The following is a 20,752-nucleotide window of genomic DNA, read 5'->3' as shown; positions in this document are numbered from 1 at the left end:
ACAAGTCTTTCGTTCCTCTCAGTGCCAAAATGATAAACTGTGAGTCCTGAATAATAATGATGATGTAAATATAAAACAATCTGTCTTACTAGGGTCTTAAAAACAACATGATCATGGGTAAAATATTAGTCATGACGAGGCTGTACCTTGCTCCGCTATGAGCAGAGCATTAGTCACTGGAGTTTGGTACAATGGAGAACAAAGCAGAGCAGGAGTGTGTGACCAGGAGCTCGTCCAACTGCTGAATGATTCAATGAGTGAAGGGCCTCTTCTCCCCGAGCCAAATACTACACACACCCACAGCGTTACAGGTAACACACACACAGGAACACAAAAACGCCTCGGAGCAGGCACACAGGCCTTTGATCAGCTTATTCACCAGATCTTAATCAGGTCCCTCTTGAGCCCCACTTCAGTATTTTTTGGGAAAAAAAACGGCAGACAAGATTTTTTCACTCTGTTCTTGCAGGTGATTTTATGTCTCTCCGTCTGTGGACAGATTTCGTGTTTCCTGTTAGAAGTATGCAAATTTCTGAGATCATTTTGATTTATGCATAGTTAATTAGTTAAAACTCCAGCTAAGCTACTTTTTAGGTGTGCATTAATTCTGTAAAGTGTTAATATGCAGTAAGACTACACACACACACACACACACACACACACAGATAGTCCAGGAGGTAAACAGCAGTATGGTGAGTAGGAGTTGACAATATCAGGCCTGTATATGCACTAGAACATTATGTCTCTGCAGTTTTACAAGTGCATAGATGTGTGGATGGACGGATGGTACTTTGAACAAGGCCGGGTACATACATGTGAAAGGAACACACACACACACACACACGTTCAAACAGTATTGATTCAATATACAACAGCCAGTCTCACACACCGGGTCCAGGCTTCCTCGTGGCCTCCTGCACTTGAAAGACCATTTGAACTGCCTTCAAATAAACTAGAAAGCACTTTGACTCTGCAGACTCAGCGTCTTTCTGTTCAACACACACGTAGATGTAAAGAAATGCTGGCTCACAAGACACACATGCACATAATATGCATGAATGAACACGCGTACCAATGCATGTGCACTTCAAAGACGTTGAGAAGCATCATTCAAAGACTTCAGATCTAACAGAGGCAAAACTTTCCTCCAAATGCTTCACACTTAATTAACAGCCTTTCATTCCAATAAAAAGGTGTAAAAACCACAGTAAAGACAGTCACAACAAAGTTTGGCTCCAGCTGGTCCTTGATGTTAAACACTCACTGTGATCACAAAGAAAGCAACAGCTTCTGTAGCTACATCCACGCTAATAAGTTTCAGGTTTAATACGCCGAGCTTTTGCTGCCTTTAAAGCTGCTGAGCACACCGCTCAGGAGTTTCAGCTCCTGAAACAGACTTCTGCAAAAGCAACTGGGCCTTTTTTTCATTTAAAAACTCAGAGGTTGTGTTTAGTCTTTCCAGAAAGAAACAGACTTTTAGAAGCTATGAGATGGACACCCACATTGGCTCCAGGATTGGCTCTCATTTGTCACAATGTGCCCTTCCCACTTTCCGGATGCTTTCCTCCATGTACTTATGTTTTGCTTTCAGTGACGCTGTAATGTTGGTCTCACTTTTCACCATTTCTGATACCTTTATTTTCTGCAACTAACCGTTCACACTGGCACAGCTATGCTCCGATGACACGAGCAGTTCAGTCTTCACCTTACGTTTCTACCTCTGACACTGTGATATCTGTAACGCAATTGAATAAACAATACTGCAAAGCCAATTCATAATCTGATCAGTTTTTCATTAAAGGTTCAGGAAAAGGTTGTGTTTCTTTAAATATTCAGTCATATGATGATAAACTAAAAGCAAGAAAAAAGCAACAAACAAGACACAGATGGGCTGGAGGATGGAGGTTGACATATAACAAGGTGTTAAATGTGTGTGTTCGTGTGTGTGTATGCGGTGACGAGGCAGCACAAAGTAGTCATCATCATGGCAAACTATAACCCACACCAACCTACAACACAGGAAGCGACACTGATGACTAGCTGTGTTGATGTGCATGTGTGTTTGTGTACATGACGATGAGAGAACAGACTGGCGGCTAAATAAAACTCAGCAGCATCCCACATGTGCTCTGAGGAGGGTGAAGGTGTGTGTTTCTCAATCGACTGACGTCCTGGAGTTTCAGCAATTCACAATAAATCATCAACGGGGTTTGGCGATGTCTAATGAATCGGTGTGAGACGATGCCAGCAGTGAGGGGAGTGGCTTAAACATGCAGGACAGACACGGTAAGCGTGACCATAAAGACACTTGGACAGGTGCAGCAAAATGTGAGACCTTCCTCTGTAGGAAAATGGAGTACTTTCACAGGGCGACAAATACTGACATGGAACAAGCTGCCATCTTTTTAGCATATCACTATAACAATTACCAAACGCTTCCCTCATCCTTCCTTTAATTTTTCTTTAGCTGATACTTAAACAAAATGCGTATCGGTTCTAAGCTGCAACGTTATCACAGTTCACCTGGAGTTCAAAACACACACGACTCCAGATCCTGAAATTTAATATAGACACGAAGAAACCACGTTGGCTCTCCGCCACTGTCTGATGTTGATACCCATCTGCGACACCTGACCTGAATCTGAATATTCTTATGACCTTACAAAGAACAGGTAAGACCTTTTAGGTTCAAGAGACGATGAACAACCAGGCTCTGTGGTCCAGCTGATGATGGTCTGGGCTTTGGTGAGAGAGGCTGAACAAAACAGATTTTAGTCAGTAGAAGAGAAACCTGTGTGTAATACTGAAGCTATGCTTAATTCAATCTTTTCAAAAGTGTTTTTTATTAGACATGAAAAGAGAGGGAGACGAATGTTCAAAATTTCATGGTCGGTGTCTAAAACTATGATTATATTCCAGAACGCACGCACACACAGACACTCCAAAAATCAGAGGTAAAACACGTTGACGTGCTCAGAGGGCCATGCAGACACTGGTGAAGCTGAGAAAAGTATGAACAGGCTGTCAATCCATAAGCCAAACGGTGGCCTGTGGTAAATCTGCGGTAAGTTTCAGTTCCAAGTGTAGCTTCTTTCAATGACAAATGTACCTAAACATGAACGAGTACTGTTTTTAAAATTTAAACGTCAGTGAAGAACAGGTCTGAAAACAAGCTCAAGATCTGTCATTGTAGACATATTTTGGATGGAAATGTGTCAATCTCCGTTTTCAGGGGTTTCATTATCAACACATAAAACTTTCACTTTCAGATGCAAATATCTCTGACACAGTTTTCAAAAACAGGGCTGATAAAGCAAAGTGTTGTTCAAGACATAGTCTTGTTTATTTTAGAATTGAAATCTGATCACTGATTGGTTGTCATTTAAAGTATAATATGGGCTTTACTGTAAAAATGTCAAATTCTTTCAAATGCACATGGTCTCACCTGAGTGCTCGGCTGAGCTTGTCGTAGTTCATCTGTGGTTTACACTTCCTGGCTCCCCACAAGCGGGCCACCTCGTCCGGGTCCTTGATGACAAACTCTCCATAGTCTCCCTGCCAGGCGATGACGTCGTGGTACTCCTCTTTCCTCAGCAGCTCCAGGATGAAGTGCCACAGCTGGATCTGCCTGGAGCCCGGGCTCGACTCGGGCTTGTAGGCCCATTCTGGGAAGGCAAACCCTGCAGAAGGAGAGACCAGAGCTCAGGTGAGGAGCAGTTCAAAGAAAGGAAGGACACGGATATCTGAAGGTTGTGTTTTATGTTCCAGGTTTAAGAAGAGGAGGCAGCTTGGGTGAAGCTGTAGAGAAACAGTAATGACTGATGAGAATGAGAATTTGCGAAAGAATACATAACACGAGACTGTTGGGAGCCACAGAATCAGGGATCAAACTTGGGATTGAAATATGTAGATTTAAATCCAAAACACATTTGGGTCTACGGCTTTTTTTGCAAAGTGGATCTATCGGTTCCAGGAAAGCTGGTGATGAGCATTTGGGCTAAATCTGTTCCCACAGACCGCAGTCATATCAAAACTTCACTGGTATCAGCATCAAAGCTGGAAAATCAGCACTGTTATAACAGATTAACAGGCCTTGAGATATGAGCAGACAAAATATAAGCTATGGTTTTATAACCAACCATCAGGGCACACAAGAACACACACTATTATCCAACAGTTAAAAGTATAGGCTTTGTGTTGTAAAGCAGTGGGTGGCAGTAAAAGACTCAACACCACTTCAACACAAGGCCATGCTGAAAGGCTGAATACCAAAGGCATAGTGACACACACACACATACACACAACCTCATTAGGACCAGATGTGTCTTGGCAATCAGGCTGAGAAAGCTGAGGATGGGAAACATATGGGCACAATGCAACAATGCTGAATTTTCTGTCTGTGTGTGTTTATGTAACTGTAAAAGACACACACAATCCTAAATACCAAGGTTACAATCAGTTTCCCACACTCCATAAAGCCAGTCATATCGATATAACAGAGGCAGCGAGCTGTGAACAGTGATATGTTGAAGCCTAGATGGACCAACGGTGGTGAGACTGAATTACACAATCATACACAATATGAAACCCATTGCACTATTTTCCAAGCGATCTGGGTCTCACAGTCCAAAGACACACACACTGAAGGTGTACATGTAAGCAATCAACAATCTGGCGTATTACAGGTGGTTGTTTATTTTCTGCAGTTATTTCGTAGCCTCATCAGTTTCATGCAGATGAACACAAGGCCAGATGGAAGAGAGATAAGATGAAGTAAAAGAAGTGGATGGAAGAAAAGAGGACACACCTGGCAACTAAACTTCGGTGTAAAATAAACTATATGTGGATATCGTGCCCAGATGGTGATTAAATCAATTACTGGGATTAGACTCATTTATGAAGAGGCTGGGAAAGGGTAAGGTAAACGAAACAAAAGCAGCAGGTGTGAGTTTATTTTAAATTATACAGTGTACCTGATATTTACTTTGAACAGAGTTTTTTCTTTTTTTTGGGGGGGTCAGAAGCAACGCAGCTGCCATTTGGTCATTTTTTTGCAGCAAGTGTTGGAGCTGCTTTTGGTGCTTCGCAGTAGATCAGTGAAAGGAGAAACAACTTGTGAAAACGGATCGTGCTGGAGTCTTTTTGTGAGGTTGAGTGGATCACAAACTCTGATGTGAGTCACGACATTCCTGCCCACATGGGTGGTTCTTTCTCAAATAAAAAAAAAAAGAAAAAGGAAAAATAAGAGGAGTTGTTACAAATAGCTGAGTCTGCTGATATCAATCACTATGCACTGATATGTTCAATTGAATTCTGACCACAAAGATGTTTGATTTTACTTCCTGCCTGGGAATTGGCATGTGTTTTCTCTTATCCAGATACAGATCACATTTTAATAGCAGGTGTAAACAGAGTCAAAGTGAGTCATGGAAAAACTAACCATGTTGAGCACATTGAAACCAAAGTCCACTATTAGTGTACAGCTGTGTCTGCAAATGTTCATAATACGTAATAGTAGTAGTATTAGTAGTTGTTGTGCTATTAGCAGAGCACGTAGCTGCAGCAGTAGTAGCAACACACAAGTAACTAAAAGGAAAGTCTGACCACAATGAATGACAATTTGGAAACAAAGACACATAGAGAAAGAAGCCACAAACATTCACTTAGGAATAGAAAATCTAGTGTTTACAACCCAGTGTCTCCACAGTACAAGTGACTCAGCACTGAAATTAGATTTCTGCTGATTTTTTTATTGCATGAAAAACTGTCCATGTTGCCACTGGAACTGAAACTTACCAATCAACCAAGCTCCAAGTACTTCACGGGCACATTGCCCCTGTCATTGCTGAAAACTCCCTTGTGATCATTGTCTGGCTAAATAACGGAGACACACACAAGTTAAACGGCTTTAATCTGCTTTCCCCTTTAGGGTAGATTTAAGAGTTTCAAGCTGGGATGTTTTGATGTCCAACAGATGCCAAATTTTCCAAGAATGCTGGCAGGCCAGAATTCCTCAACTCTCTTTCCTTTTTTAAAATTCCCCAGATGACAACATATAAAAAAATACTGATCCGTTCCTTCACTTTGTCGTTTGCGATTTATGATAATGGTTCAGAGATAGTCGTATGTTAAAAGCTTGCATGTGTCACAGAATGGTATTTGAGACATTTACGGATTTTAGGTTAAGGACTAAACAAAGCTGAAGCTGTGTACTTTATTATAATGTGTTCATCCGTACAAATAGGTGCATCATTGCTGAGAAATGTGAGTTTTGATGAGCATGCAAAGTTACAGATGTGACAAACGGGACTGTCTTTGCTGCGTTTTAAGAACATCTGTGACTCAGGCAATATATAATTTACCATTGATTGTTTAAAATAAAACAATAAAATTGTGTGCGCACGATGCTAAAGCTCCAAAATGTGCAAACGTGGTGACTCGTTTAAAAGTTTCACCGCCAATCAAGTTTCCAATAGTTTCCTGATAGCGGTAGCTAGCAAAGTCAGAAATTCTCTTACAGAAGTCACACTAAGGAAGAGCAGAAAAGCCAAGAAAACAGACTTGCTCATGGTGACTAATAAACCACATGCTGTTATCCGATCTCCTATGGAGCTCAGAGATTGAGCCAACATGCAGACAATCTGGCTCTGACAGTTGATAATAGCCATTTGAAGGCTGATTACTAATGGGGTACCAGCATATGATTCATACACATGACAATAAGGCTCTTGTGACTGGGGACAGGTTAGGTGTTGTGCGAGACACAAAACACAGCTGCATGACGGGGTAACACTGGCGACTGCTGCAGAAAAATACTCATGTGTACATGCAGTACCCTTCCATACACGCACATGCTGGGACACATGCAGAAACACACAACACACTGAGGGAGTGTATTAAATCAAAGTGGGCGAACTAATATCACTCTCACACACAAAGTACACAGACACACAACACAGGTTAGTGGGGAGAGGTAAGTGGGTTCATGCGTGGGTGCACAGAGCACACAGACAAAGAACACAAGAATAGCAACCATGCCCACCGCATGTGTGTGTTGCAGATGTCCCTGCTGACTCATATCTCGTTCATTTGTCGTTCAGCTTTCACAGATTCCGCCTTTTCTCCCCCTCAACACCACTGCCATCTCTTTCTTTTCTCTTTCATTCTGTCCCTCCCTCGCTCAGCCTCTCCTAAGACACATACAGTCTCCTAGCAACAAAAGCTTTTAGCTCTAAAAATAAATGGCCGAGTCACGACAAACAAGACAAAATATGATTCAATTACAGAAACTTGCCAAAAGAGTTTGGGGTTTGGGCTCAGATCCAGAGACCTACAATGTGAGGGTGTGATCTGTCTAACCGGTGGAGATCTCTCGCTTCGCTGTCCCGCTGTGTTTACAACGGAAACACGCGGACTGCCATGTCCTGAAAACACTGAGAGACCAAGCTTTCATTTCCACCAGCTTCAAAACACACAAAATAAATCGTAATATTTTGTTTCTCAATTCATTAACAACATAGTTCTCATTGTTGGAGTGAGTCAGAGGCACCACCTCGACAGTCGGATACAGAAAGGTCTGACAGCTCGGCTGATGGCCTGACGTTGTGGCAGACTGAGGGGTCCAGTTGGAGGTGCATCTGGTTCCACTGGTGGTTGATGAAATGTGAGTAAAAACTGAGATGAACAGATAGTGGAGAGCCAGAGGGTGACAAACACAGCAAAGGAACAAAATTTTGCTTGTTATATGGAATTACTACTTTTAATAGATAAATTTCCTTTTTGTAAAAAATTATGAAATAACTTGTACAGACGGCAGGGAGGCAGAGCAGTTGTCTGCGTTGGACTGAATTTATGCACAACTATTTTTACATATGTAGCAAAGCTCCTCTGGCATGTGCACGTGTGCTAGTAAAACAAAAAAAAAAAAGTAAAAACTGTTGAATAGAGCATTATCATTTTGGTCTATTGGACTGTATTGAACTTCTGAAGATCCCGCTCCAGCATAATGGGAGCAAGTCAAACTTCCAGAGCTTTTACAGATTGAAGTGGAACTCACTTCACCGGTGCTTACTGGCAGCCAGTTAAATGTAATGTGGACAGCCTCGTATTCAGCTTGTTTTTCAGCTTCTTCATATCAGTCTAAGGCCCTGACAGCACAGTCTGTGTGCAGAGCTGCAAGTCAGTGAAAAGTGAACCCAAAGGCCTTCGCACTATCTGGCAAACTCGACTCCAGACAGGAAGAATTTCTGATTGTTAGGCGGAGGTGAAACGCACAATTTCAGGCTTCACTGGGTTCTATATATAGCCAAGTACAGAGTACAAAAATTCATTTACTATTAGCCTGCAGTCCAAAGCCACCTGCATTCTCCAGTCCAAGAGAAACACAGGATCTGTGCAGCAGCAATCAGTGGATGAAGGGGTTTAACACACAGGTCTACTTTTCTCAGGCGCTCTGACGTCACCACAGTTGGAATATAGCTCTAATAAGTGATAGCCATCGGTGGGGTATTGTCCAGAAGGCCTGCAGGCGCTGAGACTAAACACAAACGACCTCCTCCTCTCTTGCTCTCCCTCAGCAAGTTTCTTTAACATGCTGTTCCATCTATCCCCCCATTTATTTTTCCCTCCCTTCCTCCTATTCTTTGTTAGGTCTATATTTAGTCACTGGAAAGGTCGGTCTGTGTCTGTCTACGGGGTAATGATTCAGGGGCCCTGAGAGCAACACACAGAGGTAAGAGGCCAGGCTAAATGGCCGGGGGCTGGATGGCTACTGAAATCTGGATGGGGTTTATCAGGGATGGGATCAGGACAACACAGAAAGGCAGGAAATAAATGGGTACAGATTAGGAAATGGGGAATCTCTGTTGGGCGTCAACGTTGCTGGCAAATGCAGAAAGACCAATTCTGGTGAGGAAAAAAAACAAAACAAAACATAACTATAACCCACACACACAATAATAATAATAATAAAAAACCAAAACAAAACATGGAAACAGGGAAAAATTCTGAAAAGGTTCCTGTTGTATTTGAACTTTTAAGTGGAATGCATTTGTTTAGTTTAAGTGGAAGATGAAGAACCACGACTCATCAGACATGGTTATCTGGGTTTCCATTTTTGCCTTGCTGTTTATAGTACCTGTCTGTCACAACAGGCAATCTAACACTGCTTTATTGAGGAGTCCTAAGCCGCAAACTACTGTTTAAAAACACTCTGCTCCTCATTGAGGTGATCTCATAATTACCCTTAAAGGATGGAGTTGAGATTCAAGGAGCCAGTGGCTTAACGGCTGGGAGGAGTCAGAGAAACAGACGGGATGAGGAGGAAATCAGGTGGAAGGGCAGAGAAGAAGGAGGAAAATAAAAGAGGAAGAGGGGGCAGAGGAGGGGCAGAAAGAAACAACTTTCCAGCAGAGATCAAAAAGAGAGGAGGACGGCCATCCACAGGTGCACCGCATAAACTTTCACCTCAGCTCTCACATGATTCTTTCATTACTCAAAAGCTTAGAAACAGACGGGTGCATGTAAGAGACTTGAAAGACAGACAAGGAGAGGAAGGAGGGGAGACAGACAGGAAGGAAGGAAGGACAGAATGAAGATCTGGCTGACATTATTTCTACGTTGACCAGAAATACGGTTTTAAGTCATGTGACGAAAACTCACAATAAAATAACAGAAAATGAATCACTGCAATGTCCTACTCAGTGGAAACAGCAGGGAGACCGTGCCCAGATACACCACTTGATGATCATGTCATTTTATTGACGACATTATTGATGACTTAATAACAGTTGCACTTTGTTGGCAGATTTGGGAACACTGCTGGAGCTTGACAAAAGCATCAATGAAAAGTCATCGCATGCCTTAAATCAGCCAATGTGGTTGCTTTCTATCTCAGCGCTGACAAATAAATCTTTCAAATCACTCATGCTGCTAAGGAAGCCTCCTGTAGACTTGGAACAGTCCAAACTAAGCAAAGTTTCACCATGTGGGATGAATAGTATTACAGCGCAGGGAGCTGCACTGCTGTGTATTCAGGCATGCAGGGAAGTTAAGCGAAGACACAGTAGAAAGCTAAGAGTTGGACTGTTCGCCACAGCATTAAAGCCTTGGCCAGAAAACCGAAGCCTTTAAGTCTATAAACCATCTCTGCTACGAGTGAGACAGCTAAGACACTTTAATCTGTGACACAGCGGCTGCCCAAACCTCGCCAGACAGAAACCTGTCGCGTCCTGGAGAAGTCCGCAGCACCTTAGAGGCAGCCAAAGATGTGATTACGCCAGCCAGTTTGGTGTGTGTCTGTCTGTGTGTGTGCACTCAACAGCCAGTTATTACACGGTGACAGGCATGCAGAAAGGATTCCAGGTCAAACTGCTGGTAAAAAAAAAAAAAAGTAAAAATCTAGTCACTCTTGTCATTTGTCCATTTGGTTTGGCAGAACTTGCGGCTTCAATGTGAACGCCTGAGTATGGGAAGGAGGGCACGCTTCAGAGAAAGATCATCACTGTTGTGCTAATGAGAAACAACAGCCTAAACAATTCTATCATCTTAGAGCAACATAACCTCTATCTCCTAATCAGCAGCGCCTCAGCCAATGTTGGAGAGGGACCAGCTTCATGCCTGTACTCTCAGAAAGGGAGGAACACTTGCATGCATATGCACATGCTTTGAAACTCGTCTGAGCATGCTTTACTTCAAGAAAATGACAACCCTGTAAAACATTCGGCTCTAATGAGCTCCTGGCTACCTGTCTGTCTCACTGGAGATCTCAAGATTACTTCCTGCAGCCAGGGTGGAGTTTGGTTTGCATTTGAGTGCGAGTGTTTTTTTGTGAACAGCAGAAAGTAAGAAGAGGAACAAACAGGCTGAAATGAAGGGACAGGAAAGACGGGGGGGGTTATAACATACTGTCTCATGAAGAGGTGCATTGAGCCAGAAGAGATTCGCTTTTTCTGAGGCACAGCAACACACGTCTGTGCATAAATACACACATGTAATTGTTTGTGATTGATTGTCTGCAGGAAATCAGGCTGACACTCTGCAGTGGAAAGTCAACCAGTGTTAAGCTCAACAAGCCAGCCAGTTCCACAGCCGACAGCCCCTCTGCAGATTAATAACATGAAACTGTGCAGCCAGGTGGCAGAACCAACAAGGAGACCACCCTTTAACTGGGAGGCTTTGGCCAGAATCGCTGCAAGAGGAGGCACGATTCCTCCTGAGGTGCAATTAAGGCCGATATAGAGGGGCCTGTTTCAGGAGGAAGGGAAAAACCAATGAATCTGGGTAAGAGGGAATCTAACCATGAACAAAAACAAATCCTTTCTCACTGAGGGGAAAATAAAAAAAGGCTGTTTCAATATGTTTTCCCAAGAAAGTAGGACATCTTACATCAGGACCGAATTACATAATCAGATAACGTGTCCTGTACCCGCACCTGAACAAAGTCCTGAATCCAGCAATCAGCCCACTAACTTTATTGTTAAGAGACTGTTCTCCGGTCTACTAATGGACAGTAACACATGCAAATAACTTAAAAGCTATCTTAAACTATCAGAGGCAACTGTGTAAATGGAGTAATGGTGTAACTTCAGAGCAGTAGACAGAAGAGGAATATCTGCGTTTAAATCTGGCTTCTGTGTTGTGGTTTGACCACCAGACCACTTTTATTTTCCTTCAGCACAAAGACACACGTACACACAGACACGCTTATGTTTCTATAGCTGTGAGGATGAACACTGACATAATGTAGTGCCCCAAACCTCAACCTCATTCTGACCTTAATCCTGAAACCGAGTCTTCAACCTCAAACAACCCTTTCAAGTTGTGGGTACCAGCTAACTGCTCTCACAACCAAAAATGTGTCCACGCAACCATAGAAAAGACACACACAGACACACGCACTGGCAAGACCAGTAATGCCACAGCCCAGAATAGGCCCATGGAGCAGATGAGTGACTCATTCTTGTACTCCCTGCCAATCAAATTTCATCTCCTGCTTTCACCTCTCCCCCCTCCCTCTTTCACAGAATGCCTCTTTCCTTTCAGCATCTTTCCAAACGGACAGAGATTCCACTGTTGATTACAACTAGTAGGACAACCAGCTCGACAACGTTAACCGCTCAGTCCAGAGATGTGAGAGAAACATATAAAGATCAGGCCAATCACAGCAGTTTTTATTAATGTGCACTGATTAAAAGCTGGATTCAAACAACTGCATTATTTATTTAACCAGATAAAGTTTTACTACACTCTGTGTCGTAAAACTTTGTGACGCTGTGAGTCATTATGTCAATCAAGGAACTAAAAAAATAAATAAATAAATCACACATTTCTCTCAGAGGCCTTTCCACAAATCAAAATGCCTTAACCCTCAATGTGGAAAATAAGCTATAAAAAACCCCAAAACTTAAAACAGAGGAGACGGCCCTTTTTAAGGACTGACAGATTCACAGTTTGTCTTATGCAGACTGAATTGAGTTAACAGCAGATACATGAAAAAAAAAATAATAAATAAATAAATAAATAAAATAAAACTGAGCGAGATACACAGCATATGAGGCGTGAACATGGGCTGCCCCATCACAACTTGTCCTGCCTTCTACTAACTCTGATACCCAAAGTCTGCTGACACAAATCCAACACAACTGCCAATGTAATCACTGCATTCACTCTTTCGCCTCAATTTTGAAATCTGCCTGCTGTGCTGTGGAAAAATGGATTTTCTGAGGTTATAAAAACCCAGTAGGAGAAATTGCGATTAATGTGGACAACTGGATGAAATAATTTTAAACAGACATTTTTCACTCAAAAGGTCAATCGACTAATCAAGAAAATAACTGACAGATGAGGTGATAATGGAAGTAACAGTTATTTGCAGCAATGCAGGGAATAGCTGAGTTTTTTAGTAGTCCGTGTGCTCTTCATTTGTTAAGATAATAAGTCTTTGAATTTGTCATTAATCACGCCCGACAAGTAACCTGATTGACAACCTGTTGGCTCACGCTCTGGGGGAATTGTTGTTAATTGAACTTAAAGACTGAACTTGGAAAAAATCCAGACCAAACTGCTGCTGAACATCAACCATCAAAGACGCCGTCTCTGATCACAAACTCTGCTGAGGGTTGATCAGAGAGGAGCTGTTCTGCAGTTTCTTGAACATTGAACAAGTTTATGGCTCTGAACTGCCACTCTGGCCTCATAATGTTGTTGATCTACTGCTTGTAGCTCTAAGAATCATCATGGTGGCAGTAATTGGTCCTGGATGAGGGTGTCCATCAAATCCTTAAAATGTAAAACAGCCAGCGAGGGACTTTCTTCATGTGTGACGGCTGGGTGAGTTAGTCAGTCTTTCCTCATTGGCAGAGCCACCGCAGTCTTCATTCTGCAGTCTATTGCATTAAAGCTGGATCTTGCAGCCTGTAGACTGAGTGGCTCGCTCCCTGTGTAAAAACATTAAAGACAGAGGCACGACGGCGTCACCACAGGGAGATGGCAGCCCAAATGAGCAAGCCATGCTCGCTAGCTGTAGTGAGAAAATTAAAAGAGTGTGTCTGTGTGTGTGTGTGTGTGTGTTAATGTAAGACAGACATCAGCCATTTTCTTGGCATGTGGGGGGTCTGGGCCCCCTGAAACAGTGTGCATGCTGGGAGCCGGTAAGATGATCGAGTGTCTGAGGCTCTGACTGACTTTCACGTTCCAATAAAACAGAGACACCGCTCATTCATCACTGCCATTGGCCTGGGACTCTCAAGGGGACAGCAAATGGGTCACAAATCTACTTTTCTAATGATTTCATAAATAAATAAGAACAGATATTTGAACTCAACACAGTCAGACGTTAACTTATCCTTAAATTTTCAGTTAATTTTGCATTCTTTCTTGTTTAGATCACGTCTTCCAAATGGCTCATTCATCAAGTCTTCTCAGAAAGAGCAGACAAATTTTGAAGATCGCAGAGACTGTTCAAGAAATCAACTTTAAGTCGATGATCAGATTTCAGTAGAGTTTGAGTGGAGCGGGTCACAAAGGACAGACACAGAGCATTGGCAGGATTAACTTTATGGTGGCTGATGGGTGCTGAGCTGATCAAATGGTGACATTCTTACCACTAATATAATTTATGGCATACCTTTGAAGCAGCTAACAAGACAAGGCCAAACGCTGTAGCGCTGTAACAGTTTCTACAGCTGCTTTAAGCCAATCAGTGCCAGAAGTGTCGGATTACCTGTACAAAAGGATTTGAATGAGTCCAAATTGGTGCAATCACTTGACAATTTATTATAATTATGTACAGAAGCAAAACAAGCTCTCACTTCTGTTTTGTTTTTTATTCAGATTAATGGTTATTACAGATTAATGTATGATGTGGTTGTTTGCTTGAATGATCGGTTAATTATTTGTTTTTGGTACACATCTGCTCCCAGCCACAGGTGATGTCTTACCAAGTTTACAACGATATAAAAGACAGAAAGCGGTCACTTATCAGAGAAGCTGTAAATAAAACCCTACTTGTAAAACAAATCCTTGTTAGAGTTCTGCAGTTTGAAACGTACCTCTGAGATGAAATAAAAAAAAAATAAATAAAAAAAAAGGTGTGGCATAAAACTGTATCTTTAAAAAATGAAAATGTTCGCAGGGCCTTATCTTCTCCTCATCAACCAGCCCTGCTTTGATCAGCCTAGAGGTGAGATAGCTGCTGTCACCTCTGGGTTGAACAATGTGTGTGTGAGAGGTTAAGATGGAGAAAATGGGGAGTTTGTGTGCACGTGTGTGTGAGAGGTTGAGGTGTGTTAAGAGAGAAAGAGTGTCTTTACCGTCTCCATGCATTTGTGTGGATCTGAGGTGAGAAAACTAGAAGCTGTTAAGCAATCAGACTTTAATTAGTCTCTGACAAAAACTTCCTATTATTTTAGGTTTCAAACAGCCTCTCTCACACACACAGTCATATCAGTTAGAAAACACACCACACACTGATAGTCCGGGAAAAACAGTGACAGACGTGAGAGAGAAAACCACAGGATCCCGATAGACTGATGACTGAAACAAACACAACAGACAAGAGAGGCCATGCTCTGTTGAATCTTTCTCTCACTCCATATTTTTCCTCCACAGACCCCGACAGGTTTTATTAACTCCCACAGAAGAGAGGAACAGCAGTGAAAACCTTCCCCAGCCCTCGAAGACTTTATTTAATCAAAACATTATATCATTTACCTTTATTTCTTTTTCATTCCTGGCATTTAAGCACGAGCAGTGGTCAAAATGGGCGTGCAGTATATCAATGAGACCCTGCGTCAACTGGCTCAAAGGAATTCAGAGCTGTAAGGTGCTGCTGAAAGGTAGCGTCTTACATTCATGGACCACCGGGCTTTTTAACAGCAGTTAACTGGACTGTCGCTATTTTGTTGTCAAAATGTAGTCATATAATTATATAACTTGTGCTGGGTGGCCAAAAAATGACTCATAAATTGGCAGCATAAAGAATAAAATTTGCGTCTCTGAATACATCCATGGTTCATGATGTTAACAGCTGTTTCTGTATAAACCTGCCAACCTTCCCACACGTGTAGCTGCTGTGCCAACATACAGGCAAGTCGCTGCCTCTTGTCATGGCTATAAAAGTCTGCATTCAGGATCACTCCTCGTGGTTAAGAGATGATCCACTGTGTTATGTGTTGCTAAAAAAAATTTGCACGAAGAAAGTGTGGCCTTTATATTTAAGAAATATGCCTTGCAGACACTAGTAAGTCCAGACCAGATGTGCCTTGGCTTTGGATTTCATTACTTTGGAACCACGGACAGCATTACAACGATTGATCCTTCCTTTTAGCCTGCAGACTGCTGCCTCATTGACACTTGAGTCTATTTGTCTTCCAAATTAATCGTTTTGAATTTCTTTAGAAACCTAACTGTATTACCTGGGCAACTCAGATTATGGATTTTTGTTGATATAATAGCCAATCAGATTATTGCAGAAAGTGCGTGAAAACAAACATACTGAAAGTGCATTTAGGGGGTGACCAGAAAACGAAGCTGCAACAAATATAATGTGGACAAAAGGTGTCCCAGTGAACCCTGGAAAGCACCACACAGAACAGAGACACTGACACCATTGTCTCGAATGTGGAACCTGGTTTATGAACTTCATATCCATTTAGTTTTCAGCTGAGCCTTTTTGAAAATAATTTAATTGTACAGGGAAATGTGTTCCTTTATGACATATGACAATAAACACTTTGAATCTTCACTTCCTCAGTCCTGTTTAACTGGCAGCATATCCAAAAGCATGTGTCTCATAAAGTAAAAGAAAACTAATAGTACCATGGTTACCATTTATAAGATTATGAATTATAAATCAGCTTGGCACGTCTCAAAGCTGGGTAACTCACACCTTCAATCAAGCAGCGACGGGTAAAAATGCAGGTGTAAGGCCAACAAGTGCATAGGGAGGAAAACTCTGGGTTGGATCAACCCTGTCCAAACAACCACAAAACCAAACTATCCCTCAGTGACTCTTGAGGTGGCCCCTTTTGAGAAAAAGAAAAAAAAAGTCTAATTTATTTTGCATCATTTTACAAATGGTTTCTAAATTAGCCGTGTTTTTTTTCCTTGCCGAAGACTTTCCACTGCTGCTGCACTGCCAATGAATGCTACACTTAATTTCAGTCTGTGTCAATGCTCCCATTTCATTGTAAAAAGACATCATAACCTAGATGTTGCCACCTACTGACTGCCAGTATATAACCTGGCACGCTACGGCTAACCACTCCTCCTCTCACTAAAACAGACTCCCGAAAACATATGGCATTTGGAGGATATTTCTGGTCTGACAGCAACTTGGTTGTAACTACTTTAGTCCTGGCAGTGGCAGTGGCAGTGTGGGCAGTATTACAGAGAGCCATACAGGGCCACACCTAGTCTGTACCCTTCTTCTTTTTTTTATTCAGTGTGTGGAAGTCAGGCCCACATGTTGGTAGAGCCCTACCTCAAATCCTTCTGGCAAGAAACGGCGCCAAACCAACCTGAGTGCCTTCCATCCACCGCTCACTCATTCTCCACGAACCACAGACAATAGCCATAACACACAGCACAGCCCAGCACATCGTTTTCAGTTAGAATGGCACCAGCCAAAACAGTCGGAGACAAAGACAAACCTTCCTCTACACCTTCTGCATTCTCACAGATGAGGTTTGATTTTAAAACTTACAAATACATTAAAGGAGAAGCCTGCCTGTCTGCTCTTTATGACAGCCAGGGGCTTTAGAAGCGTCACAGGTAATTATTTTTATATTTGCTGAACAGAATATATCGAGGTTTTGTAGAACCAATAACTTTATGCAAGAGGGAGTGTGTGAGCAAACATCCATTAAGCTGGAAACTCAGTATCCTGTCAGGTGTTTTGGTGATGATATCTGCCTGGCTGCAGAAGCTTTCCTTATCTGCTCAGTGAAGTGAGTTGTTGGTTTCACTTGACCTGCTGTGTCCTTTCATGTGCCTTGCTAGAGGTCAACTGTCAGAGAGCCAACACAGATCCACTCAGTCATAAATGCTTACAGACACTAAACGAACAGGCCAGCTGACAAGAGACATTTCAATTGATGAGCATATTCTTCAATGTAAAAAAACAAAAAACAAACCCCCCCTCCAAAAAAACCCAAAACACTGTCTGTGCTCTACAAATGACAGTGCATAGATACAGAAGCAACCTGTGCTTTGTCTAAGCCAGGCCAATATCTTGAGACCTCTAAATGTGAATTCCATGCAGCTAAATTACATGGAGATACAGTTCAGGAACGCCTGACTGGCTTCACATTGTTCTCCCTCTGAATTTCCCACGATTCAGTTTAAAGGAAGGAGTTACCATCTCACACATAAAAAAAAGAACACTCAAAAGTATCAGGAAACAGCTATTGGTGGTGTGTCCTTCTCATTGATAGTATAACTCCCCAAACATTGGCATTTGACACAAAGGTAAAATGGGATGCAGCTTTCAAAAGCATCAGCATGTTCATCAGGCTTTGGTGTCAACAACTTGTGTCGGAGAGCAGATGTTCAACAACCATGTAAACAGAAATTCATCAGATGATACAGAGAACTTTCTCTTTCTCCCTCAGTAGCCTGAGCAGACCATCATACAGTATCGCCCCAGGATGTATTATAATTACAGTAATAGGTGCAAGGCTCATTAATTCTCCACTGGAAAAAAAAAAACAAAAACTGTGGTTGCTGCTTTTTGACCTGCATGTACAGCCCACAGCTGAATTTAACAGGTTTAAACACGGTCTACGGGTGCCGTTAAGAGTCATCCGGGTACTGTAGGCAATCACTAATTGCAGTGAGAGCGGATGAGATGGGTAGATATGAAGCATGTACAAAAAAGACAATTACCACACTTTATTAAATATAACTACTGTAGTGCAACATTACAAATCCATCATTCCTGATGGTTTAACGCACATGTGTCAAACTCAAGGCCCACAGGGCACATCGGGCCTGTGAATTAATTATCTTTGGCCCGCATGACAAAATCTGTTCACTATAAGAGTTGGCCCACTGGTATATTGCACGCACCGCCACAATACAACAAACCCCACAATGCACTGCTGAACGGTGGACTTTGAAAACATTTCACGACAGGTGGGAGGCACAATATATTTTCAAGGATGTGAAGAGAAAAGCTGTGTTGAGACAGTGTGGCTGCAATGAAAGAATACAACATAAGAAGACACTATGAAACAAAGCTCCACTACATGATTTTATTTCTTTTATTTCATAATTAATGTTGTTTTATAGGCAATCGTCTGTAGGCCTTGCTACTTTCAGGTTCAATGTGTACAATAAGGTTGTTTGAATAATTTTTTAATAAATGTTGAATCCATCTGGCCCTTGACTTTAATTTTTTAATTTCGGCCCAGTGTGTATTTGAGTTTGACATCCCTGGTTTAACGGAACAAGAGAATGCTACAAAACAACACTATGGTGTCATTAGGCAAGACATTCAAAATCCTCAAATCTGAATAGGCTCCTCAAAAGTGAGCCAATTGAAGAATATGTGAAAATATGTGTTAGGTAAGAGAAGGTGTAAAGAGAGACTGGACAGGAAATCCTAGCTAAAAACATCCTTGTTAATGAAATTAATGTCCAAATTTAAAATGAAGAACGTGTGAAACTTAAAACATCTTGAGCTCCTGTGTTTCACTACACACTTTATTTTTTGCACGTGTGAAGGTTTATCCCACAATTACATACACACAGCATCCCCTCAGTCAAGCCCACAATTGCACAGCGAGGAAAAGTGCTAAATTAAATCTGGCACGGCCACTTTTTATTTGCTGTAAATTACACCACTTTTACAGGTGGATCCTGTAGATTAAAACAGAAGAATTCATCTGCATGCATAGATGTCTATCAACGATCATCTCCCAGGCTGACTGCGAGGCTTTCCTGTACGTGAGGCCCTGGTGTTTGTTTGGCCAGCATGTCCCGGCTCATGCAGCCTGTTGTCTATTCTCTTAGCTTTGCATGGGTCACCGAAGCCAACGTACATACACACTTCCAGGAAGAGAGCCTCGCAGCAACATCGAGAGATGATCATAGCAATACTGACCCGGACTGCCACTTGACAACACACCAGAGAAATGCTGACGTCACTCTGCGGCAGTTTTTCCAGGGTCGGCTTGCCCAGACTTGGCTCAGCGGTAATCAGGAATGTGATCAGGTCAACCTTCGCCTTGACCTGATCGGTCATAGTAACCACATAATGGCAGCGAAACCAAGGAAAGTGCACATCCTGTGAGGAACAACGGCATTAAGGGATTTTTTTCGTCATGGCGTTTTCCTCCTAAATGGAGTCTGCCAAGATTTATTATTAGTTGGGAAAGGTGAGTCTGAGTCCTGAACCCAGCCCCTACACTCATACCCATGGCCTGAACCTAATTGCTGCTCAAAAGCAAAACCCAAGAACTGATTTTAATTGTTATTATTTTAAAGCTTGAAAAGCAACAACAAAAAAAATCTGACTGACACAAAATACAACCAAGGGCCATTTTCCTTTAATGTTTCGTGACATACTTGCTACACAATTGGCAGGGAACAAGGAGCACATGGCACTCTGGCATCTTCATTTAATCACACAGAGACACGGTGTCCTAAAACACAGTGACTGCAAAACCACATTGCATCTGCCAGCACCTCTTCTCAAACTTTCCCTGAGACAAACAACTTGGCCTCAACTTGTTGTGTAATTGTCCCGTCTCTGCTGCTGGTGCCAACAGCATAATTCAGTATAGTGGTGAGACAGTAACACAACAAAGTCCTTCCCAAAGGAAACTAACAGCGTCATTTTTTTTTTAACAACATGGCCCTCGGTTCATTAGCTTTGGTCAAACCAGTGTTATTAGAGCTATTTGAATCTGCATAAAGACGTCTAGTTGCTCTTCCTGTAATTACAATGGGCTGAGTCAACTACCCACAACCAAATGGTCTTCCTCAAGGGCAATTTGGTCTTTCTGGTAAAAGTCCCTTACTTTATTGTGACCACTTCAATGTCAGGTAGAGCTGCGTAGTGAAAAACATATGGGCACACACATACCAATGTGTTTACATGCACGCACGCACACACACACACACACACACACATTTAAGCTCACAAACACATAAATACATTCACAGTCATAAACAGCAGCCCTCACCAGACTTAACACCAGCTAATTGTTCATGTATGGCTCCTTTCACTCCACACACGCACACACACGCC

At 42.1% G+C, this 20,752-nt stretch overlaps 1 protein-coding gene across 2 annotated transcripts in view; it reads right to left on the bottom strand.

Moving 5' to 3' along the window:
- Positions 1 to 20,752, bottom strand: part of erf (Ets2 repressor factor) — a 31,960-nt gene that overhangs the window by 8,220 nt on the left and 2,988 nt on the right. For both annotated transcript variants that reach the window (XM_029514516.1, XM_029514517.1), the window contains exon 2: positions 3,446 to 3,680. In XM_029514516.1, the coding sequence (XP_029370376.1) occupies positions 3,446 to 3,680 (235 nt within the window). The remainder of the gene's footprint in view (positions 1 to 3,445; positions 3,681 to 20,752) is intronic.

Source organism: Echeneis naucrates, chromosome 11 (assembly GCF_900963305.1).
Source record: "Echeneis naucrates chromosome 11, fEcheNa1.1, whole genome shotgun sequence".
Lineage (NCBI taxonomy): Eukaryota > Metazoa > Chordata > Actinopteri > Carangiformes > Echeneidae > Echeneis > Echeneis naucrates.
The sequence above is the reverse complement of the archived record's forward strand: the minus strand, read 5'-3'. Positions and strand labels throughout refer to the sequence as shown.